Source organism: Spea bombifrons, chromosome 1, assembly GCF_027358695.1.
Source record: "Spea bombifrons isolate aSpeBom1 chromosome 1, aSpeBom1.2.pri, whole genome shotgun sequence".
NCBI lineage: Eukaryota > Metazoa > Chordata > Amphibia > Anura > Pelobatidae > Spea > Spea bombifrons.
The window spans coordinates 19463691-19488213 of NC_071087.1; the positions used below are offsets into that span (position 1 = coordinate 19463691).

Sequence of the window (24523 nt, forward strand, 5' to 3'; positions counted from 1 at the left end):
TTAGCAACATTATATATGATTTTCAATATTTTAAGGAAACCTAACGGTATCCAAGAAGCTCTTTGCTTCGATTTTTTTAATTTCAATCGCCTAAATAAATCACTTTTGCGACACATGTAGTGTGAAAAATATTAATGTAACCATGATTAAATGATGTAATTGATTGCTAAATATTCCTTATATTACTTTTGAAACAGAGCACTGTCAATTACTTTGTTGATCAGGAATTATTAATATAATTGTAATATAATAACTACTAATAATAAAAGCCTGAAGTATTTATAGACAAAAAGAAAATGCAGGGACGTTAAGTATAATTAGCATGTAAATCATTGATTGCCTGGACCGAAAAGTAATGCAGTTATTGAATTATAGTATTCTGCAGCTCAGTATATTCGCTAAACACGGAGATGCCAGAGAGATGAACATTTGTTCATCCTGATGTTACAATATATTATGTAGGGTTAACCCTAGCATCTTTGTCTTCCAAAAAGCTGAAATTGCCCTGTATCATGCATAATTAAGTCAGTGAGACAAGTTTCATGACGTGTCCCTGTCAACTTTGCATTATGCAGTGCAAGCTTAGCTCTTCCTGCCGAACAAACTAAGATGATTTCACCGTTCATAATAATGGCATGGAGCTGACCTGCAAATCACAAATTTAATGAGGTATGTCATTGACCCTTTATAATGTATAGTAAATTAGGAGACATAATATATCTTATCGCACAACAATTCACTGGCAACTCATTTATTTAACCCCAAAGGGACATTCAATCTTTTTTGTTAAAATAAATCATATATAATGCATGTAGGAAAGTCCAGCACGTACTGGGTTACTTCTGTTCTCCTATACACTGGAGGTAGACGGGTTCTGCATATATTGCATTTATTCTGCACTATTCAGTGCATTCTTCTATATACTGCCAGTTTACTATAAAATAATGTATCTGCTATACTATTCTGTACTTTCTTTGATTTGAGACAAAGTCTCCACTGTTTCCACAATTTAATAGGAAACTTCAGGCATCATATGCACTTTAATGCATATGCCAGGTATGTGGTCTCTTTCGTTTTTGTGTGGTCTTTTACAAGTGCATTTGTCTTTTTCCCTAACTCCCAAATAAAAACAGAATGCATTTATGGGCACATGATGTACTCACCTCCAGTCAGCTCCAGCCCTGGCTGTTTTTTTTTTTTAGACCCCAGCATGCATGCATATGTGTGATTTCAATGGGAGTACTTTTCTGCCACTGATTGGCTGCTTTAGCTGTCACTCAGCAGCCATTAGTGGCAAGAAATGTCATTGAAGAAGAATCAAAATTTTGCAGCTTTTTTTTTTTTGTGGCCCTTTAACAAATAAAACTGAATATAATAGTGACATCACTATGTGTATTTACACCTATTACATAGTAAAGAAATTAGCCTCAGCTGCATGAACTGAACGTACCAGTACTGATTAGCTCACGGTTGGAAAATGGCTTGATAAGTAGATATGCAGCTCCAGGATCAGGCAGTAAACTCCACTGTAGGACTGTTTCCAGTACTTTTTCCTTGTAGTGCATCAGACGCTCTGGGGGGAAAAACCAAACAATGTATTTGTGCAATAGACATGTCTGGTACTACTACCTAACCGGTTCTTACAAAATTTGTGGCCATGAATTCCTAACCAGCTGCTTGCTTGGCCTATATTGGTAAATGTTCCTATACATTTTTTTCTTCTATTTTATTTCACCACAACTGATGGTTTGCTGTAAACATGTTGCTATAAGACTATTAAGGAACTATTAATTTGAATAAAACCTCAAAAACCCGCAAGAGATAACCAGTGTGACATCAACAGAAATTAAGGAAGACATCTGTGCTTTCTCTTGATTAGTGAAGTAATTAGCTTGTTTGAGTTTTAAACTATTTAGTATTAAAGGTAGCGTGAGTTTGTACATGGCAAAAGCACACATAAAAAGTGACTAATTAAAGGGTGTAACTATTCATTCAGGCAAAGGAAGGACAAGGCTTTGATGGCTCCAATTAACACATCCTTTGGATTCTACACCTCTGAACTTCCACTTTTTCCATCAGTGATGAGGACGCTGCAACAGAGACATATTCATCTTGCCTCAGTATGTAATTTTTTGACATTTATTTATAAACTCCCTTAGTGTTTGTTCTATTAAATGAGAAATGTCCCTTTCCTAAATTGGGAAAAGACATCTTTGTTTAATCAAAAATTGAAAAATAGTCATACCAAGATCTCCATTTTCAATTACTTCAAATGTCGACCAAAGCATCTCATTTGTCAGAGTAAGGTTTCTAATCCCAACCACACAATTAGCTAATTCTGCAGCACTCACAGTAGGAGATACCTGTAGAACATATGGAAAAAAAATCACTTTGTTGTTTCAATTCATATATATATACAAAAAAGTGTAATTTATCAAATATGCTACTAAAATATATAATACATGTGATCTTGTATCTATGTAACATCAAATGTATAAAAAAGTTATTCTGGTACAAATTGCAAAAGCAGTACATCCATCATAACAACCACAAGTGCTGTTTGTACATACTTTGTTTCTAGCTAATTGACCGCCATAATTAAATAGACTTTGTAGCTTGCATTTTTACGAGTTGGAAATCACAACACAAAATCTGAAACTCAACAGCAGAAGAAAGACTTACCCTTATAATTATACATGAGTCGGGATCTTTTCTTTCCAAATAAACTTCAATTAACAAATCCCCAGACTGAGTAATCTGAAATAAAATTCATGTTAGGAAATTGTTAATCAAACAAGCTGCTCGTGTATTAGTGTTTTTGCAGCATACAAGTTTGCTTTTAACAAGACACATTTTGGTCTAAATGTAATAAAAATCATCTATTTTTTGTAAGACAACTAAGTTCTTTGCCTTGGTTGTAGCATGAATCAGACCCTGTTGCTCACTCAGTCAAGCAGCTTCTTAACGTCACAAATTTAGTTAATAAAGAATAAGAAGATAAGAAGATAATCTGTGCATCTGGAATCTTCCCTTCAAGTTCATGCCAGACCCCATGCAAACCAAAACCAAAATGGTGGGGATCATTTCATATTTGCCTACCCCAGCAAGAATATAAAAGCGTCTATTGTTCTCTGTTTGTTTTTCTATGTATAAGCATGCCCTTTACTCCCCAAAATAAGATTTGGAATAGATCTGGAAGTTTGACCTTTAAAACTGAAGACTATATTCTGGAGCATGATGCTGTTCCCACAAGAAGATGGGCCCGTCAAATGCAGGGCCGGACTGGGAATAAACACCAGCCCTGCAAATAACTGAATACCAGCCCCATATTTCATGGTGACATGCATTTATAAAGTATAGTTGAAGAAATCAAATGCTTGGGAAAACACAGTTCTTAATGTCACTGTGGCCATATACACGCATATACACTGATCATAAACGCACATTAACACTGTCCATACACACACATATACACATATATACACTTCACCGGCCCTGGTATTTGAATACAATCTGTGTGAATGCAGCCATTATTGATAGAGATAACTTTTCCACTTTAGGATAACTGTGGCTAAATTAGTACCTTGTATTTTCCATTATCCTCAGGGCTGGACAAATACAATATACATATACATACAAACTACAATTATAAAGCACTTGCTAAAAACATAGCCAGAATAAAAATGGCAAGCAACAGACATTGGAAACAGCAGATCAGAGAAGAACAAAGAAGAACAGGCAGCTAACCTAGTTTTTCCATGAGACCTTTTTGTAAATCAGACTCACTCACAGTGGCGTGGTTGCCTGTGAACATGTGTTGGTGGTAGTCGCAAACATGACTGGGCAAGACTTAGTGCCAATAGAGAGTGGATGAAACATGAGTATTGCATAGGTAAACTAAAATGCTACTCCTCCTGCTTATAGATCAAACAATGTGCTGGAGGCCAAGTAATCCCTTCTGATTCCCAGAAACTTTGAGCAAAACCTACAAAGTAATAATAACCTAGCTTCACCCTGGCTTCCTAATCGTATGCCATTTTCCATGACCAAGCCCACTCAACTGAGGTCCAGGGAAGAAAAGAAAGGTCTTGAATGCATCATAATACTTGTGTATACTTCTGACAAAATGTTCAAACACACCTTTTGGATGTGGCTGAACATTTTGAACCAGCTTTGCAAAACACCAATTAGCCTTGGAGGTGGATACAATTACTTTTTAGAACCATTCAAGCAATATCACAGTTTAATCCAGAAGCAAGAACAAACAAGAATACTCAGGTCTGAAAATAAAAGTCCCATGAATCATTGAACATATTTTGAAAAACAAAAAAAGAAAACACCTTGTTCCAACAGGTCCATGCAATTTCTCAACAGGAGAACATAGATCACTGTTAAGAGTTCAACAACACAAATGTCAGTTCCACACTGATAAAATTGGAAAAATATGAAAAAAATATCCATGTCCATTCTTTTATGACTTTCTATAAAAAATCCCATTGACAGGAGTTATTTAACTTTCTTCATAGGTTTCTATCTTTTTTTCTTTATTTAGAAATGCTTCTATTCAATTTAGAGGTAAATGCTTTGCAAACATTTGTGCATGCAAATAAAAAAATGATCGCCATCACTGAAAAATGAGATATAAAAATAGATGTACTAAATAAAAAAAATATATCAGATTGCCATATGGCATAATAATGTAACAGTTTAGTTATGTTTTCACATGACCTAAAATCCATAAACCCTATTTTCATTATTTAGTAGGTAATAATCTGTGAATGGTTTATTCCAATGATTGCAATAGTGATAAGGTTGCTTTCCAATCTTTGGAACAGAATGCAACATTAATGCATATCTGAATAACAACTCAGAGTAGCACTTTCTGCCCCATGGAAACACTTTGGGAAACAAGAGTTATGCTACAAGCAAAACAACAGGCATTATGAGGTCAGGGAAGGAAAACTGTCTTTTTCTGTCTATGACGCTCATATGAACATTTTTCAACCCTTTTCCCAATGAGAGACACTTGGAAGGTAAGGTGTAGTAAAAGTGGCATTAATCTTTCAAAGGGCTGCATGCCAACAGGTCGACGACCACACACCCACGGGTCCACTCCGACCCACACAGCTTCCGCCAAGGAACCCCTAACTCGAACAAATAAATAGGCTTTGTACTAAACAAATATAATAATTAATGGAATAATGGAATAAATAGGTAATCAAGTTCCGGTGTGTGCACGCATAATAGATGGGAAAGAAAAGTACAAGTGTTTCGCACCTTAGATGGCGCTTACTCATAAGCACCTTACATTAATTTATGAAGTGCGAAACCTGAATATTTATTTGTAGAAGTGGGCAAGCGACAACAACTTTTTAAAGTTTGCAGGCACAACGAGCCCTGCAGTGATCAGTTATTATAAACCGTAAAATAGTCGTTGAAATTAGCTGTCAGCAATCACACAATACCTTACAGTCTTTCCATTTGGTAATAAATCTGTTTTCTGTATCCATTTGTTGTAATTGCTCTTCACTTACCTATCGAAAATTTAAAAAAAACATGAAATATTGTAATGTAATGCAAATACAATTATCAAATGCAATTTATAGCTCATAGAAACCTTTAATATGCGCTGTAACTTACATGAAAAATCTTTACATAGTGAGTTATTAGATCCCGAACAACAGCTACTTCGGCATCATTTTGCCCATTTGTTTGAAACAAACAGGAAGAAAAAGCTGAAGCCAAAATTTGTGGATCCAGATGGTTGACATCAGAACATTTTTGAATCCTGTTCAGAAAAAAAAATATTTATGTAATACACATTTTATGGCGGTTATATAAGATTTTGAAATATTGACACTTATATGACACTTTTTGACTCGTTTCTTCCTGCAAAGCCTTCTTTCGAGCTGTCTTTTTATTTAGTTTTTTTTTATAAGGTGTGTAAGTAACCACTGTACCTAGAGGTGTATGGCATGCATAAAAGCATCTATAGTTAAATGAAATTCATCTTGTTAAGTGAACTGGCTTATGCTCAACATCAACCAATGGATTTAGCCAAAAACGTAGTGCATACAATCTTGGAAGAAGAGGGATGTGGTATAAGTCGGGGAAGTGATTTGTCTTAATTAGAAATGTATTTCGCATTAAATAGTAAAGTGATGTATAGTAAAATAGTAAAAGTCTCATCACACTTTGAATTGTACATTTTTTAGGGCCAACTCAACCATCATTGCCAGAAGAACGTGCTAATGTTGACCTTTCAAAACAAAAACTGATGTGAGAGAGTTAAAACCACAACTCTCCCTCAAACTCCTAAAAACTCTCTGTCTTGTGGATAAACCCCAATGTAAAGTCAAATCATTGAGAGTTCTTGAAATTCAACACACTCTCTCGTTATGAATGACCAGCTTGGTCCTATTACAGAAGAAACCTGCCAGGGGTAACCCTTCAAAGTCCATTATGAATCCTCAAAATGACAACTCTCCTAAAAAGTCTCCGTCAAACATATCCATGACAAACATCAGACCAGCTGAAAAACTAAATGATACAAACAATAGATATTGATAAATATCGTAATGGTAATGAGCTGTGTAAGTCATACATTCACTTTAATGCAAAATTAAAAGCGCTTTCACGCAAGCAAACAATAATATCTTTCAGAAAGATACAGGCTTCAGAAAGATACAAGGTAACTCAATTTTAACAAGGTTTAGCTGTCATAAAAAGTGTATCCATGCCCCTCCATATCACGAAACCGGCAATGTATGCAAATGCATCCTTTCTTTATACGCGAAAGAAATAACAAGTACTTTTAGTTTGCAATATGTATTTGATGTTTTCTCGGTGATTTGCTGAACAGGGGGGAATTAGGCACACATGTTATTTTAGATATAGTATATTTGTTTCAGAATCTCTCTTAATACTTTGATCTGTGTAAATCTTGTCTCAGCTTTCACTAACTTTTCCACCAGCATCCTCTGCTGTGGGAACATCAAGCCAAAGCAAGGAAAGCAATTCCCAGAACATATGTTTACTGTTGGATTTTGCTGATCTACGGTACCTCGACACTTTATAGTACATTGGTATCTGGAGTAATATTAGTTTGCCTTTGCAAGCAAAGGAGACATCACTTTGCAAGACAAGTAGAATTGTGGTTGGAACAGGATTCCATTTATTTTCTTCGAACAATACATACAACTGGAATTGGTATTCTGTGTGTAATGTACTTTTATCCTTTTACTTTGTAAAACAGAGTAGGGAACGTAATCTCTTATCCTAATGAAATGGATGATTGCCAAGGTTTGCAGGATTTTAACGTTACAGTTTTAGTGCAGAACTTACTTCATAAAAAAAAAAAAAACTGATGTTAAAAATGATTAGCAAAAAATCCAAAGTGTACAAACGGAGTTCATGAATAATAGCTAAATTCACAAAAAGGTTTTTAGAAGTCATTTTTACTGGTGGGAAAAGTTTATGTAGACAATTCTGTTGCTCTAAATCTTTTTTAAAAACTTTTTTAACAGCAGTAGATTCCAAAATTGTACACGTTTGGCAGCAACACAAATACTTTATCAATCAACTTGTACCCTATGCTTAAAAGTTTCACTGTGATCAGTTTTTTGTCCATTTGATACTAGGCTCGCTCAAGCCACCATGTGAATCCCAAACAGAGAAAATATTGGGGTGGACAAAACTCATACCACAAACAGTGACAATAACATGAAGTCATTATTCCTTCATATAGTTCATACTTTGAATGTAGTATGGTAGTCTCTCTTTATCTCATTCTGGTGGGAGAATAAAGTGGACATTTACCTACTGTGATAGGGAAACTAGATAATGGTCACTCATTCTACTACGCTCTTACTGTTCTGGTATAATAATTCCCCATGATATAGTAAATATATTACACTTTGAAACAAAATGGAGATGATCATTGACTACTGGATATATCATACAGTGACATCTATGTGGTGGCTACTTCTCAATAAACCATAGGAGTATAACATTATTGCAACAACATGGCAACATAGTCATAACAATATAATAACTACGGACATTTCACTTTCTGAGACAACGTGGTCATCTATTCTGGCCATCAGAGGAACAAGATAAAAGATACATCATGATTTTTGTCCTACACCATCAATCTGTGTTGATAAAGACTGAGTTCTTGTGTAATATCACTGTAAATACGCTCATAAATCAGTGAAAAAAATAGCCTTGTATCTACAAGGTGATCTTGTTAGCTTTTTTTTACAAAGCTTTGTTATATACAAGTTAATTTTCATGGTGAAAGCTCAAAAACTCTAAATGATTTATCTGGCTTAGTAGAGGTAAAAATAAAGAAATCACACACCAGTCTTTAGTTAATTTAATGTTATCACATAACAGATAACCCAACACCACATGGAATACGCAGTGCAGTAGGTGAATGAAGCATGTCGCACTTAATTATTACAACCTAATAACAAGTGACTGCATCTTAAGCGGTGTAAACTTTATTGCTCATGCTATATTTAGGGTTGTGAATCACACAGCATGTAGATAGATAGATAGATAGATAGATAGATAGATAGATAGATAGATAGATAGATAGATAGATAGATAGGGAGATAGTCAGACATATACATACACAATAAAATGTATATGATTCACTCTGCTGTAATAAAATGTATTAGAAAAGATTGCACCAAAATAACTACCGGTATTTTTCTCTCTAATGCCACTATATGTAATTATATTGCAAAGACACATAATCTGACCTGTAAAGGTGTTCAATTAGAGCTGCAAGAGTTGCTTTGTTCAGTTCAGAGAGAGTATCAATTATGGTTTGGTATTTTATAACACGCTCCTGCACATCCTGAATATCTGCAATACAAAAGAATTAAAAGAGTAATAAAGAAATATTAAAGACAACATCTTATTACTTTCCAACAATGAATGAATATGTTTCAAAGTCATGGATCAACTCCGTTATTATTAAAGACTAATCAATTCTGTATAGATATATTGTTGTTAACTACAATGTATGTTAGATCTCTGTAATGGCACACACAGACCGGTGGAAAAGTACCTTATGCTCACGGTTATTTTACCATGATCTTGAAGGGTCAACATAGACCTTCTTGCAAGAGAAACACAGAGGGGATGGCAACTCATAATGTTTGCTAAAGCTGGTCCCCTGGAAACAACTAAAGAGCCACTTAAGAGCCACCATGGAGGTGTCTTGCAGTCTAGTGAATCAACTCCTCGATTAACAATAAGCTGTTTGACAAACATGTTTTAACATACGCAATTGAGCACTAGTCTTGTGCATTTATATCTATCTACCTAATAGCAAGGCAGAGTTGCTCATTTAACATTTCTCTTGAAATTGTCTCATTAGCAAACCTCACTGTATTGTGTCTCTCTGGGGCTGAATACAGCCCATAAAATGTAAGTATTGTTTCTGCAGATTAAAAGAGTCATAAAAATTTTACACCATGGTAAATGTTATATCATTTCCTTTTATATTATGGTTTTAAAAAATAGATCACTCTCAGAATATTAATTTTGAAAGAGAGAGAAACTTACAAGTATCTTCAATCATTTTAATTTTAATTATAAGAACATAATTTGTACCAAATATAAAGTACAGTCTAATAAAGGAATTGTTAAATAAAAGTTTTCCAGTGAGACAACAATGATATATAACTGAACATATTGCTTTTTATATCTACGGCTTTGATGGAAGACAAAAGTGGCAGCCGGGGCCCATGGCGGCTGTCACTTCCGCCACTCAAGGTCCACCATGGAGATGTGTGCAACTAATGGCACACACCTCTCAACATATGTGTCCGGCACTTGCTAAAACATTAAAGAGCCATCACCATATTTAACCGTGGGCATGAGGTACTTGTCCATAAGTTATCTCTCTGTGTGAGCCAAACCCACCTCTTATTGCCAAAAAGTTTTTTTTGTTTCATCTGACTATAGAATCCAATCCCATTTAAGTTTCAGTAGTGTCTGGATGCAGGTCATGGTCATGAACGATTTCCTGTTCACCGAGGTGTACTAAAAAATGTAAGTTATCAATTGGAATATATTTCAAATATAGTTATAAAAATATATATTTTTGTGCCACACAAACTTGTGTTCCCTTCTCTGCTAATATTTCGCACCACGAGGCAGCACTAAAAACAGAGGCCTGTAGCAACAGATCTTGTGCTCCCACCACAAGACCACCAGGGTAGGAAAAAAAGGGAGAAGGGAAAGTAATACGTATAAAGTAAAAAGGAAGAGATAGGTAGAAAGGGAAGAGAGAGAGAGAGAGAGGCAGAAGGGGAGAGATGATGAAGAGTTTTTATTTCGAAATTGTGTGTATGAAGAAAAGATTGTATTTTGGTGCAAGTGTGTCTGTGTAAGGGCAAGCGTATGCAAGGATGTTTGTGTGTATGGCCAGGCATGTGTAAGGGAAGGTGTGTATGTGTGTGTCTTGGCAGTCTATCTATTACTACTTCCGTTCTGGGCCTAAAGGGAATAGAATAATTCATTGAACACATTTTAACCTAGGGGAGTTACTTAGTCCAGTAACTTTTAGAATGTCCACTATGAACCATTTCCATGCCTCTCCCTGGTCATGACGCTCGAGTGCTGGAACCACTGTGATGTGCAGTTTCTTCACTGTAGGTTGTTTAAATTATTTTTCCATATTGGGGGAGGGGGTGTTAGAAAATGATCAGCCAGGGTGTCTAATGTGCTTGGTATGCCACTTGTGTAAGCCAAGAAAAATCTATAATATATTTTACTGAATTAGAATTAATGTATTTCACACAAAAATCAGATCTCATGTATACACTTGAATTTATTATTTTATGTATTTTATATACTGTATCACTGCTTATCAAACCTTTGTTGATTATTGACTGTATGCATTTAATACATTTATATTATAGTCAAGCATCTAACACACCTCCCATTAATCTTGGTTGAGGATGATAGCGATAATTGTATCGTATTGTATCGTGTTACAAAAAATGTTTGCTACATGATCTCTGTGCATTAATGTGAAATCAGAACAATGGTATTATTATTATTATAAGAATGATTCTTATGGAGCATTGTAAGCTACGAGTAAGAGGAAATTGGAAAAACAGACTTGTAGAACAATCATGTTCTGGTTTTAATTAATATTACATGTTACAATACTCATTAATGTTATCGGTTTGATATAAAGTAGCATGAACAAGGTATTTGACAACAGTAACATTCTTTGTTCTTTTTTACGTAGGAAGCTTAGTCTAATAGCATGATGCCTGCAGTCTCTAAGGGTTTAAAGCAATACTCTTTCACTTAAATAAACATCTTTTACTTACTAAGTGCATTTGTTCAAATGAATAATGAAATCACTATTTCTGGAACACAGTGTTATTACCTAGGGCAGAGATCCAATATGGATAAAGTTCTTTTGTCAGTAGCGCATCATCTATTTCATATAAAAAACATTTCAGCACATCAGTCACGTCTTCCAGCTGATGCTTTCCGACTTTTAGTTTAATGCTCCGTGCATCTTTCTTAAAATCTCCCAGTAACTCCTTTACATGCAGCGGGTTTCCATTCTTCAGATATAGAGATTTGCTTCCCAAACCTTAATAAAAGAAGGCATTAAAATAAATATGTCTAGCTGAATTAGAGTAATGTATGCCAAGGAACCATGTTTTGTAAATGACACACATTATGACTGTTACAGAGCTGTGGCCTACAACAGCATAGCTTAAATAATTATTTCATTCTGAATTCTGAAGAAAAATATACAAAAATATATGTAGAAAGGTATAAAACTGTTCCTGGATCTGTAAATGAGACATAAAATTCTAGATACAAATTCAGTTTACGCAAAAATAAAATCTGTAGCATGTCATAATAACATTGAGCTTATAAAATATGAAATGTGAAGGTATACATTTAAGTTCGAAAGTTGCCCTAAAAAATGTAATATTTAAAAATGTTTAAAATTCTATGGGTTCTCTTCCCTAAGTTGGCAAAAAAAATGTGAGTTTGCAGCAGTCGGGACAGAAAGTGGACTAAAGCCAACTCACAACTCCACTTAAAAAAAAATCACTTTCGTATTGCATAAAAGCACCTGCAAGAAAACAGCAAGCAATTTGCGGATTCATTAACCTACAAGCTGCACAAGCAGGGGGGTTGCTAGGTTACCTCTCTCCTTCATAAACAGTAATACGTTTTTAAAAAATTGTAAAAAGAAAAGAACAAAATGGGCCACTTATTTCCCCAGAGACTTGAATAATGTCCATATACTTGTATATGGCCCATTTAAGTCAAAGGAGGATGCAATGTAACTACCACTTGGGGTCGTTGTTGCACGATAGAATTTAAGCATGCACCTTCACAACCAGTGGCCTATTTTCAATCTTATACCACTGACGCAGAATGGATTATTATTTTTTATTATTTGTTTTACTTCTTTTTCTATGGCCTCTTTCCCTCCGCGTGAGGATTAGGCTATAATGGCATCACTTGACAATGCTGTATGGGCCCTAAAAAGGAAGTTGAAATTTTTTTCTACAGGTTGTGCCCCATTGACAACCCAGGTGGTAGACAGCATTCTTCACTGTTCATGCTCCTGGTACCCACAATTTCATGGATAAACTTCATACTTGGAGATATTAAAGGCAGAGGGAGGGAGGTTGGTAAGATGGAGAAGGATGGAGACAGAGGGAAATGGATAGGGTCTGTGTCGCTCTAAATGTTTTTAAGACTATTAACCCCTTTACCCTGGCGTAGCAAAAAGCATAGATTCCCTCGAATGGGAGTTAAATTAATTTTAACCCTCTTTTTAGTTTGAGCTCCATATTAAAAGTAATGGGTAAGATCGATAAAGCTTGCACCTATTTTCTTATCACATATACTTGGTTCTTGAAATCCAACCATGGTTTAGTAACTCTGTCTTTCTGACTCACCTCTCAGGCCTTGACATGGAAGGTGAGCTTATCTACTTTCTCCCAAAATACAGTACTAAAGCCTCATGTTTATTTAAAGTATGAGTTTCTACGTTTAGATTTGAGTATTTTTTTTTTAAATTTGGTTTATTTTTTTGGCTTGCTTCCATTCAGTAAATTAGGATCATGCACAAAATGTAACCCTGTTATCAAAAATGTATTTTTTTTTCGCCCTGTACTTTTTGTGGTCATTCACAAAAGCGTACCCTCTATGCTCTATGTGTCCATCTGCTAGTGTGTAAATAACTTTGGCGGTAACAGCCTTAAGTATAGCAAGGAACATCTAGTGACGAGATGAAGATGATGGGAGAAAAAATAATTACATAGAGAAATAACTATTATGGCATGAGCTGGGACTAATGTAAAGTACATGTCTATGGTGTAATGAGAAGGACTAAAGCACAAGGTATCGGGTAATGTGAAGGGTAATCACTTGATGTGATAATGGGATAGATTATATATAGCATGGTGTTAGGAGTGACGTATACCTTAATTACAATAATTATACTGCTCCAATGTACAACTATTACTTTCTTGCTAATTTAGTTTGAAATCTATAAAAACCTTCTACGATACACGACTGTAAGAATTTTAATTAAAGTGCATTATGGATATCATTACTGAGGACAACAGGTAAAGGTAATTTTGTGAAATGTTTAATATTTAGATATCATATAGTGATATTCATATATAGAATTGCTTACGGATAACAAATAGAAGTCAGACACAATCTGCTGAACATAAAGTCCGTATTACCTACCATACTGTGTAACAAATGCTATGCAGCTGTTCACTATAATAGGAATGTTGTTTTTGCTGAGCTGCTGGTCTTGTAGTGCATTACCATCTGTACCTGCTGCTTTTTCAATTGCAGAATGCCAGATCATGAAATCTGCTGCTGTATGTCCATGGATGTATAATATCCTGCAACGTGAAAAATTAAAGGAAGAAAATAATATTCACACAATACTATCCTGGGAAGGCTAAAAATGCAATTCAAATTAAATTTATTTGGCATCAAATTGTTATCTAAAAAAAGATTTGTTAATAAAAAGGTTTGTTAATAAAAAGAATAAAAATACTAAGTTAATAAAAAACATGCAGATTGATAGTTAAAGAACAATGACGTTTAATTAAAGTCAATGTGGCATACCTACAGATTAATCTATCTGTGATGATTAATAGTAAATGAGTATAGAAATCTTTAGCATATTTAGAGTACATAGTCTATTCTATACATACACACAAGCAGAGGAGTTGTAATAATGGACACCAAGGACTACACAAAAAAAGGAAACAGACAACTATCAGATTACACAAAAAAAAAAACTGAGCCAAGATCCCACCAAGGAATATATCACACAACCTAATTAAAACCTATCCAAAGAGCATCCAAACTGAAACACAATTGGTGATACTACTCAACCCTACTGTGGGCACCTTATACATGCTTCAAAAAATCTACAAACCAGGGACCCCAGGCAGACCAATAATAACAGGTACGGATACACAGATTTCAGACATGATAGAAAATATCTTAAAACCCCTTGTCCATAAAACAACTAGCTTTATAAAAGGCGTCACTTAATTTCTCAACAAACCGAGTCAGGGTAAAGAACTACCTGCCATTATAATTTTAGCAACCATGGATGAAAAACCACTATACACCACAGCAACATACCACATTAGGATGGAAATGATGCCTGCTATAAATTCTTGTCAAAGGATTCCCTAAGTGATAAATATAGCCCTGAAACAATAACTAAATTAATAGAATTAATTCTCACATGTAACAATTTCACTCTTAACCAGGATTTCTAGATGGAAACAGCAATGGGCACAAAGATAGCACCCCGATAGACTAACCTCTTTATAGCTAACTAAGAACAGAAACTCCTTGACTTACGCTGCCATGAACCTTTCAGATCTTACCACTACATAGATGATATATTCATTACACAGACAGAAAAAAAGAAGAAAAAATCAAAAAATGTCATAACTCATCTAACACATCCCAATCCATCAGTTTTCTAATGAACGTGTATGCCTCTTGTACACAGCGATAAAAATCACCAGTGGAGAACTTCATCTGTACAGAAACCCACAGACAGATGCAGCTACCTCCATAGCTCCAGCTTTCCTTCATCCCACTGTAAGCATGGTATTATTAAAAGCCAAGCCATCAGATAGCATCGCGTATGCTCTGACACTGAAGATGGCAATAAGCAGCTGAAAACACCGTTCAAACAAAAGCCGGGATAGTTACAAAGAAAAATAAATCTGCATTGAGAAGACCCTGGGAACACCTAAGAACCTGAGAATGTGAATGATTCCACTACACGTATCCCATTAGTGGCTACATACAACCCCACACTAGAGTTAATGCACAAAATTATAAGGGACTTACTATTAAGAGAGGATATAGCGTTAAAATAAATATCCCTTGAACCACCTATCCGGGCTTTCAGACAACCACCCAATCTAAAACAAAAACTGATTTATAGAAAAATGCTGAGTGAACAAAACATTATTAAAAATGGCACCAAACATGCAATAGATCTCAGTGCAGACTATGTCAACAAATCTGTAATGACAACACTGTCCATCACAACTATAAAACATGCATCAAGGGATCATACACATGTACTGTACATCTGCAAATGCTGTGTATATGATCCAGTGCAATAGATGTGAAACACGATGTTACAGTGGAGAATCCAGCCAGAAACTGCTGAACCTACACTCCATTCACAGACGAAACAAAAATAATAACTGCACCCCCGTCGGACACCACTTCACCCAGAGGGACCACTCCATTGAGGACCTCCAAATAAAAGTACTGAAGGGGAACTTTAAGCCAGGAAAACATTATTCATATAGCTTAGGATTAAACATGGACATAGGATTCCTGTCACGTTATCAGAACTTCCTGCACTCTTATCATTTAACAGTCCTCACTTTGTTGGCCTAAATATATATCGATGAGGTGTTTTTTTGTTTTAACAATGCTGTTATCACCCTCACTGCCTCCCTGGCTTAACTAATTTACAACCACATTAAACTGATGTGACCTGTATTTTATCAGTATCTATCATTTCCCCTTAACCCTTATGCTTTCGACTTTAAAGCTCGTCCTTAAGATGGAATGTTAGTCCAATAAAAAGGTATTATTTTATATTGCAGTACTTGAAGTGCCCACCCTTGTATACACAATACATTAAGATGAGTACATTAGGCCTATGCAAAAAATGATTGTGGTGTTTGTGGAGTGCTCTTTGCATTAGTTGCTATAGTGATAAGGTCACTTTTCAAATGCTGGACCTCTGTAATATTTAAGACACATTGTAGGTATTTTTCATTTCGTGGCTGTTTAAATAAAAGCATGATAAGGTGTTTTTTATTATTGACCTATTAATTTATTTAAAGATGCAACATAGTGAATCTTATCATGCTTTATGATGAATGCAACAGTTCTGGACTTCATATACAAAATCACAAAGAAAAGGTAACAGTTGAATTGGTTAGAATTTTGTAATCAATCTCAACAGGTGAAGTTGTATTAGGTTTACTTATGTCAAAGTAATAATTGAGTTCAATAACTCCAAAAAGTCCCATGTCAAAGTGTGTCTGATTGAGAATTATTAATAAAAATTACACCTCATTTATTAAATATGTTTCCTGCAAATCATATTTATTTTAAAATACAACACTCAGGCAGACCCATGGGAAAACATTGGACTAACAAGGCTATCCACAATCATGAATTTATGTATACTTATTATTCTTTAATTTGAAATAACAAATAAACTCTACTACAAAATAATAGTTACCTGTAAAGGGTATATAACTATCTCAATGCAGCACAAATAATAACTAACAGCTTTTCCTAAAGCATGTAAGTCTTTAAATATAGGGTGTTATTGCTTACTAGCATAGAGTCAGCTAAAACTATGATCTTTATTCAATATCTTGAATGTCCTATGATTTGCCTTTTACCATTGCTCTGTATAGCAATTGTGGTATCACATGTTATATACATTATAAATACAACTAGAATTTACTTTGACTCCACTTATTATACAAAAATAGAGCCCACAAATATTTACTAAACCTTTGTTTTCCTTATTCACCAAAAGAAAATATAAGCCGTTCAGTACATTATGATAACATTACCTTCCACTTTCCACCAGTAAAATAGTGTTTCTTTTTTCACCTTTCACTATGGATTCGCTGGTTGCTTTGAAGAAAAAGAAAGAATCAAGCTAACTACCATTTTGAAATTTAATAAAAAATCATTAACTAAAGAATATTTTAGGCTCAGCCCATCTCTCTTAACTGTACACAACATAATTTGGCAGCCCTTCTCCAGCCTGTACACAGCACTACCTGACAGACAGTTAGTGTGAAAACACTGCTGACCATCAACTTGCACAATGACAACTCTTTTATATGTATGGAGATTGCATCTAAAATATGTATTCATTATGACAGTTGGCTCACTTGTTCTTTTTTTTTTGTAAAATAATGTGGAAGTGGCATGAATCGGATGCTGGTTGGGTTTAGTAGACACCGTGTGCACCCTACCAGCCAAATTAACTCAGGATTACATACAGTATTATGATTTTTTAAAGATTTCCAGTTTTTATTGACGTTATCACCCAAACAGAATTTAATTATATGTAAGAAGAGGTAGGCTAGTAAGGCCCAACTGACTCACTAAGTTCTTGAAGTTTCTTGAGTTGCATACAGTCTTCTTGGTCATTTCCTTGGTCATGGCAGTAGTGCAAACATGCCATGTCCAAAGCAAACCAGCCTTCTTTCCATTTGTTAAGACTGTATGAATGCTTGTAATGTAGAAATCCTAATATGCTAAAATTTAATGCCAAAAGCCTCTTGGGCACAGCAGGTACAACATTCTGTAAAAACAACAAAATGTTACACAGGAGTTAACATTATGGTTTTTATTGAACTTCATGACATGCATCAGACATCATTAATTACATAATTATTGTAATACATTGTCATTTAACTGTATATTATATTATATAGTGAAAAACAAAGGCACAACATCAAAGACATGGATACACTTTTGCCTAACAATGACCTTTAACCTTCACTATAGGGTACTATAGAGCCAACTTAACCCTTGTTTCAAGGGGGTTCCTGACAGGTTTGCTACACCACATTGAAAATAATGAGCGTTTCATCTGATTTGAGTAATTTGCCAAAATCATATAGGAATCCAGGTGTGTGTGTGTTGAGTTCCTATGGTTTTTGTTCTTGTATTGAATCCCAATGAAAATCATCTTTAACATCTTTATAATGCATTTTGTAATAATACATTAGGGAAACGGCCCCTTTATTAGAGAAAGCTTGTTGGAGTCCTTTGTTCAGGTGTTCAAGATGGTGTCCTCAACATGTTTCCATCAAGTTAGGGACTGAACTAAGGTTATTCCATGGTTGGTGAGCACTGCTCAATTCACTGAGCACTTGCCAATTGAAAGTTACCACCAGTTAACTCCCAAGTTCAGCAAAGGCTAAACTCTGTTTAGCTTATAGACCCCAAAGACTAATATCCATACAACAACGCTATGTTTAATTGCAATTCACCCAAGACTAGAGAGAGAGAGAGAGAGAGAGAGAGAGAGAGAGAGAGAGAATCATTGCACAACTCAAAGCCAATATATTTTATGATAGGCTTCATTGTCAGTTAATTATCAGCATTACCTCTGCTATAGCCTTCGTCCATTCTATCTGAGATTCTACATTTTCTGATCCAAAAAGAAACACACGCTCAGACAATAAATAGATTTCAAAGGTGAAGAAAGCCCTAGAGCAGACACACAAAAAAAACAGTTCTGTTCAGTTTTTAGAATCTTACATGGCAGAATGCAAATTGCCTTAAAAGTGCTAGCTGTCTTATGACATTGTAGAGTACTTGCTTATTTATTTTAAGAGGAAGGAAAGGCTAATAAAATGAAATATTGAAACATTTAACACCAACATACTGAGTAGCTCTTGCACTATATGTTTGACATCTCAGAAATTCTCATTAAAGAAAGGAGAAAAAAATACTATTTAATATCAACTGAAATATCATTAAATAGGCTTCTAACAAATAATCAGTCAGAACACCGACTGCTTAACTCCAGAATACTTATTTTTACCAGCAATTCATTTTGTAAAATCATTTTATAGATTTACAGTTCATTTCCTGAAGCCATATAAAAGGGACAATAAATTTAAAATATTAACATAGTTTTCCTTCTGTAAACTTTGATATAGTGACATATTACCTTTTCAATTATTTAAATACATGCAAAATGTTATCTTCAATGTAATGATAATAGCAGCTTATGTTTCGCAAGTTGTGCCAAAGAAATATATGTTCAATCATTTAAGCTCATGTGAAAAGTGCAGTGGAAGAATAAAAAATTAATAATGATTAATAAGAACAATTTTTAAGCTTATTTTGTTCAGCACAGAAGAAAAAGGAAGAGCGAAGGTAACAAAATCAGTGAGATACCGAATACATCATTTCTGAAATGCAAAATTTAGAATATATAGACAATAAATGTTATTGCATAAAATTGTAAAATGATAAAAGTGATCGTAAAGATAATTACAACCATTTGTTTTCCCTTTATTTACCCAGTTACTTATTTGTTGATGTAAAAAGGTACCTAGGTGTTTCCTTTGGGTTGCCAGTCACTAAATGTCCCACTTTCATAAGCACTTCAACATATTGTAAATAGGTACTTTGGCATTTTCTGTATTAGCATTTGTTGAAAAATAAAAACACTTAGCTATGGTTTAAAAAGTCTCTCTGTACTTTAAATTACATAACTTATACAAGCCTGAATACACACCCCCTGATGTATCCCACTGATCAAATGAAAAGCAATACATTTAAGTGAAAACTAATTATTGTTCAGTTGAAAAAAGGTGTATATTATATGCATTAAGAGACAAAATCAGATTACTGCCCTTAACGCTCTGGTGGATGCAATGTAATTTTTTCACAAATAATGTAAAATGATGAAATTGAGTGAGGAATGGATTAACTGGTTACATAACTAACGGTTTATAACAAGTCGATATATTCAGTAAAATGCAGATGGAAGAGTTACCAAAATATATGAATGCACGGCAGCGTGGTAGCATAAATTGGACTAGTCAAACCACTTGAGCCACTGTCGCACTGGGGTATATTAAAGCCCCCTCCCCGTAAGCAGTGGCTATTTTAGACATGGGTTGCTTGGGTTCTTCACAAGAATAGAACCTCAGTGAAAAGCATCTCTGCTAGTTTCACAACGTGCAGGCACCTACAAGGTGTTCTCGCAAATACAACCTGTCTTCATTACAATCATATGCTGGGCGTGAAGATGGTTTCAAAATATTGAGTCCTTTGGGCTTCCTTAAGATGGAGACACCATAGACGTCTATAAATCCAGCCTTCCACTAGTGAGTTCTCTTCCTGGTCTACCTACCACTTTCTGAGCGCGGTATATGACATATTTTACAAAGGAGAACAGATAATGTAGAGGTTCCCAGGCCTTCACCTTCAGTGTATGGTGTAAATTCGGTGGGTTTTGGCACAGCATTACTAGGAATGAAGGGGTCTCTGGAGCAAGTACAATTGGGCTTTGGGTGTGTTACATTATTTTTGGTGTTTTGTTCCGACTTGTCCTAAGACCTTGATCCTGGTTTCTGATTCTGCTTTGACACTTCTACTCTCTGTTTCTGATCCAGATTGTCCTGTGACCTTGATGCAGTAATTTGTTTTGTCTGTTGGCATTTTCATTGCCGGCCCTGCTGCAGCCTCTCCTGTGGCCCAGCTCTGGTTGGTTCCAGTCTGTGTCTGGCACTGTTTCCTGGGATCCTATTGCACTATACATGTTAGTTGGAAAGGACTTCACTAGGACCCTATAACAACACCTTCAAAACCTTAGGATGTAATATTACATAGCCCAAAACACCCATAGGAAGTAATAGTATCTCTTAAGGTTTTGCATCTACAGGGACATGTCCCCCAGTACATGAAATATCTGGCTTGTGAAAGCCTGGTGTCTCTCTACGCTGACCGATGAACTATAACAGTGTGTGAATGCCAAGTCTCCCATTTGAGCATTTTCTTCTGCTGGTTATAGTTTGTGTTGGTAAATGAACCATAAAAATGGGAACCTATGGTAAAATGTCAAAAAAACCTCTGGTCACCAAGGTATTACAAACCATTGTAATGAAAGGGTTAAAGATGCCCCTGTAATTATTAATACACAGTAGGGACAGTTTTAATTTAAAAGGAGTTTAATAATGCACCTCCATAAAGTATAGATTAAGATGTAAAAAACTATTTTAAAGCAGAGAAGCATAATTGGGTATTGTACAAAGAGTTGTGAATGATACATTTTGCCTTTATTTTCTATCTGTGCTTATATATCTTGCAGTTTTGCTAAAATTCAATCTTATGAGAATTTAATATAATTTAATGAACACTTATTAATATATAATATATATAAATCCTGGAATTAATTAATATAATAGTTAAGTCATATTAAAGACTGTAATATAGTTCAGTGCCTGGGAAAGTGATGTATTGAACAAAAGCAGAATCCTTACTGAGGAGAAAAAAGGAAGAAATAATATTCAAATTTGTTTAAGATTTGATGAAAAACATTAGTCACAATGTGAAATAACACATTAATATGAATTGTAAATGTGTTAGTGCTGCTGAATTTTTGAAACTAACATTTAGTTAATCTCTTGCATTAAATTTAGAAATATATAGTTTACAATATATATATAGTAAAGTTGAAAGTATAGTTTTAGTATATACAAATGAAGGGTTTTGTCAAAGGTAAGGCCAGATGAGGTAGTAATGACTTAAACAGAGTGTCGACGATTCATGTTAATGGCTTAGAAAAAGAAGTTTGTGTGCATTAGCTACCATTTGAATAGTTTAATATTCATTTCATTTTTTATTTTTAGTGAATAGTGTGTGCTAAATTGCATATGGATTCTGGCTATTTGTTAGACAAGCATGCAGATGAATTCAACATCTCCCTTTTTCTATGTATTCTGATTTTCTTTTCATACATTTTGGATTGAAGCCGTTCAGGACATGCTTAGGGGTAGAAGTAATTTTAAAACTTTTGCTATGTCTTTTATTAACTCTATTCGTATATTTAACATATACTACACGTTAATGATACAAATTAAATATATATAGTCTTTTTTTCCATAAAAGTAGAGCGTTCTCTTAAATATAATTTATATATATATATATATATATATATATATATATATATATAAGGGGTAGTAGAAGTATTATTAAACACTCATCTACACACACCAGACAAGCCAGAAGGCTTGCTTTTCCCTCAGAAATCTCATGGTGCTTTCACAACCACAAGGGATTCTGGGTAGGCACATGCAAACAAGGTTAACAATTATCACCTTTGCCTCTATATCAGGGGTGTCCAAGTTTTTTCTGCAGTGGGCCACTTCATCAGAATTGTATACGTGCGCGGGCCGCACTCATTTTTCACTGTGACAAAAAATATGGCCTCTAATAAAATATGCAGATTAAAATAAAGTAAATAACACAAAACCTTTACTCTTCCTCTCACTGATTTCTGGGCCTAGAAAGTTTTGCGACTACAAATTCAGGATTCCCTAGATTTATTCTAGGGATGAACTAAAATGAAAATTCTGGACCAAAACATTCAGGGTTCACTTAGCCAAAACCGAAAATGACCCCCACCTTTAAAAATAATAATAAAAACTCACATTTTTAATAAAAGTAGGTAACACACAATTGGACAAAATTAGCAATATGACTTGGCAACCAGTAAATGCTGGCAACCCAGGCAACCAGTAAATGCTGGTACCTAGGCATGATGGGACTGTGCTCGCTGTGATTGCTGTTAGCAATCACACTCCTATCATGCCAAGTCAGCCAGTACATGCTGGTACAGGGTGGCTGTAAGTGATGTGCAGACCCCATACTGCTGGCAGCATCACTACACAAGGGGGGCAGCTAGCTAGGTTTCAGCATGTACTGGCTGACTTGGCATGATAGGAGTGTGATTGCTAACAGTAGTCACAGTCCCATCATGCCTAGGTTCCAGCACTTACACATCCATCCAGTAAATACTGGAACCTAGGCATTATGGGACTATGATTGCTGTTAGCAATCACACTCCTATCATGCCAAGTCAGCCAGTACATGCTGGTACAGGGTGGCTGTAAGTGATGTGCAGACCCCATACTGCTGGCAGCATCAATACACAAGGGGGGCAGCTAGCCAGGTTTCATCATCTACTGGCTGACTTGGCATGATAGGAGTGTGATTGCTAACAGCAATCACAGTCCCATCATGCCTAGGTTCCAGCACTTACACATCCATGCTATTACACACACACACACACACTCATTTATTCATATAATCATTCATTCACAGATTCATTCCCTCAATCACACACACTCATTCAAACACCCTCCCCACCTCCTTACCTGCAAGGCAGCTCCTCGATGCCGCTTACAGACTTCAGCAGGGGGCGCGGCCTCCCTCTGCCTTCTCTGCTAAAGCACAGAGGAAGTAGGATGTCACGTGAACTCCGCTTCCTCTGTGTGCAGTCCAGAAGACCCTCCCACAAGTAAGTAGCAGGGCTTGAGGTGCGGCTCGCGTAAGATCGGTTGCCCTGGCTGCCGATCTTACGCGGGCCGCCCCTCGAGGTCTCGCGGGCCGCATTTGGCCCGCGGGCCGCATGTTGGACGCCCCTGCTCTATATCCACTTTATACATGGATTCCTTGAAAGTAATTGCCCACTGTACAAGACAGCCTTTAGACAAAACTCAGGAAGAGGTACAATAGCCAGATCACCACTCATGGACAGCTGTTTCGTCCTTCATGGGACTCGTCAGCATGAGGTTGTGATACTGGCTTAATAGTATGATATATATTATATATATATCATACTATCATATACTATCATATATATCATATATATATATGATATATATATATATGATATATATCATATATATATATATATATATATATATATATATATATATATATATATATATATGATATATATCATATGATATATATATATATGATATATATCATATATCATACATATATATATATATATATATATATATATATATAACAAGCAATGTATATTTACGTGGGGCTGCTGCCCTATGTCTGACCCATGGCAGTGCCCCATATTTCCCTAGCTTTCTAATATGCCTGTAGAAGAGACCTACATAGTCCTAAAAGCTTGCAATCCATTACATGTCAGCCAATAATGGTATCATCTTTACCAAATTTACTTTCTACTTTGCACAGAGGGATAGTATATGACTTCAGCATATGGTGTGCTGAAAAGATACTATGGAGGTCTGCATATTGGAAACTTGCAAGATCAACGCAGAGTTCTCCATATAGCTTTCACTACAATCAACAATGCTCATCCAAGCAAGCTCTCGTTTCCCCCTTAACTAAGTTC

General features: G+C 35.4%; 1 protein-coding gene across 1 annotated transcript in view; it reads right to left on the minus strand.

Annotated features, from left to right (window-relative positions):
- The window catches only part of ARAP2 (ArfGAP with RhoGAP domain, ankyrin repeat and PH domain 2), a 103045-nt gene that overhangs the window by 21500 nt on the left and 57022 nt on the right, over positions 1 to 24523 (minus strand). The window contains exons 16-26 of the mRNA XM_053458355.1: positions 18732 to 18834; positions 17722 to 17920; positions 17178 to 17241; positions 13765 to 13928; positions 11420 to 11632; positions 8769 to 8874; positions 5641 to 5788; positions 5466 to 5534; positions 2683 to 2757; positions 2246 to 2363; positions 1451 to 1573 (exon numbers count right to left, since the gene is read on the minus strand). Of these exons, the coding sequence (XP_053314330.1) occupies positions 1451 to 1573; positions 2246 to 2363; positions 2683 to 2757; positions 5466 to 5534; positions 5641 to 5788; positions 8769 to 8874; positions 11420 to 11632; positions 13765 to 13928; positions 17178 to 17241; positions 17722 to 17920; positions 18732 to 18834 (1382 nt within the window). The remainder of the gene's footprint in view (positions 1 to 1450; positions 1574 to 2245; positions 2364 to 2682; positions 2758 to 5465; positions 5535 to 5640; positions 5789 to 8768; positions 8875 to 11419; positions 11633 to 13764; positions 13929 to 17177; positions 17242 to 17721; positions 17921 to 18731; positions 18835 to 24523) is intronic.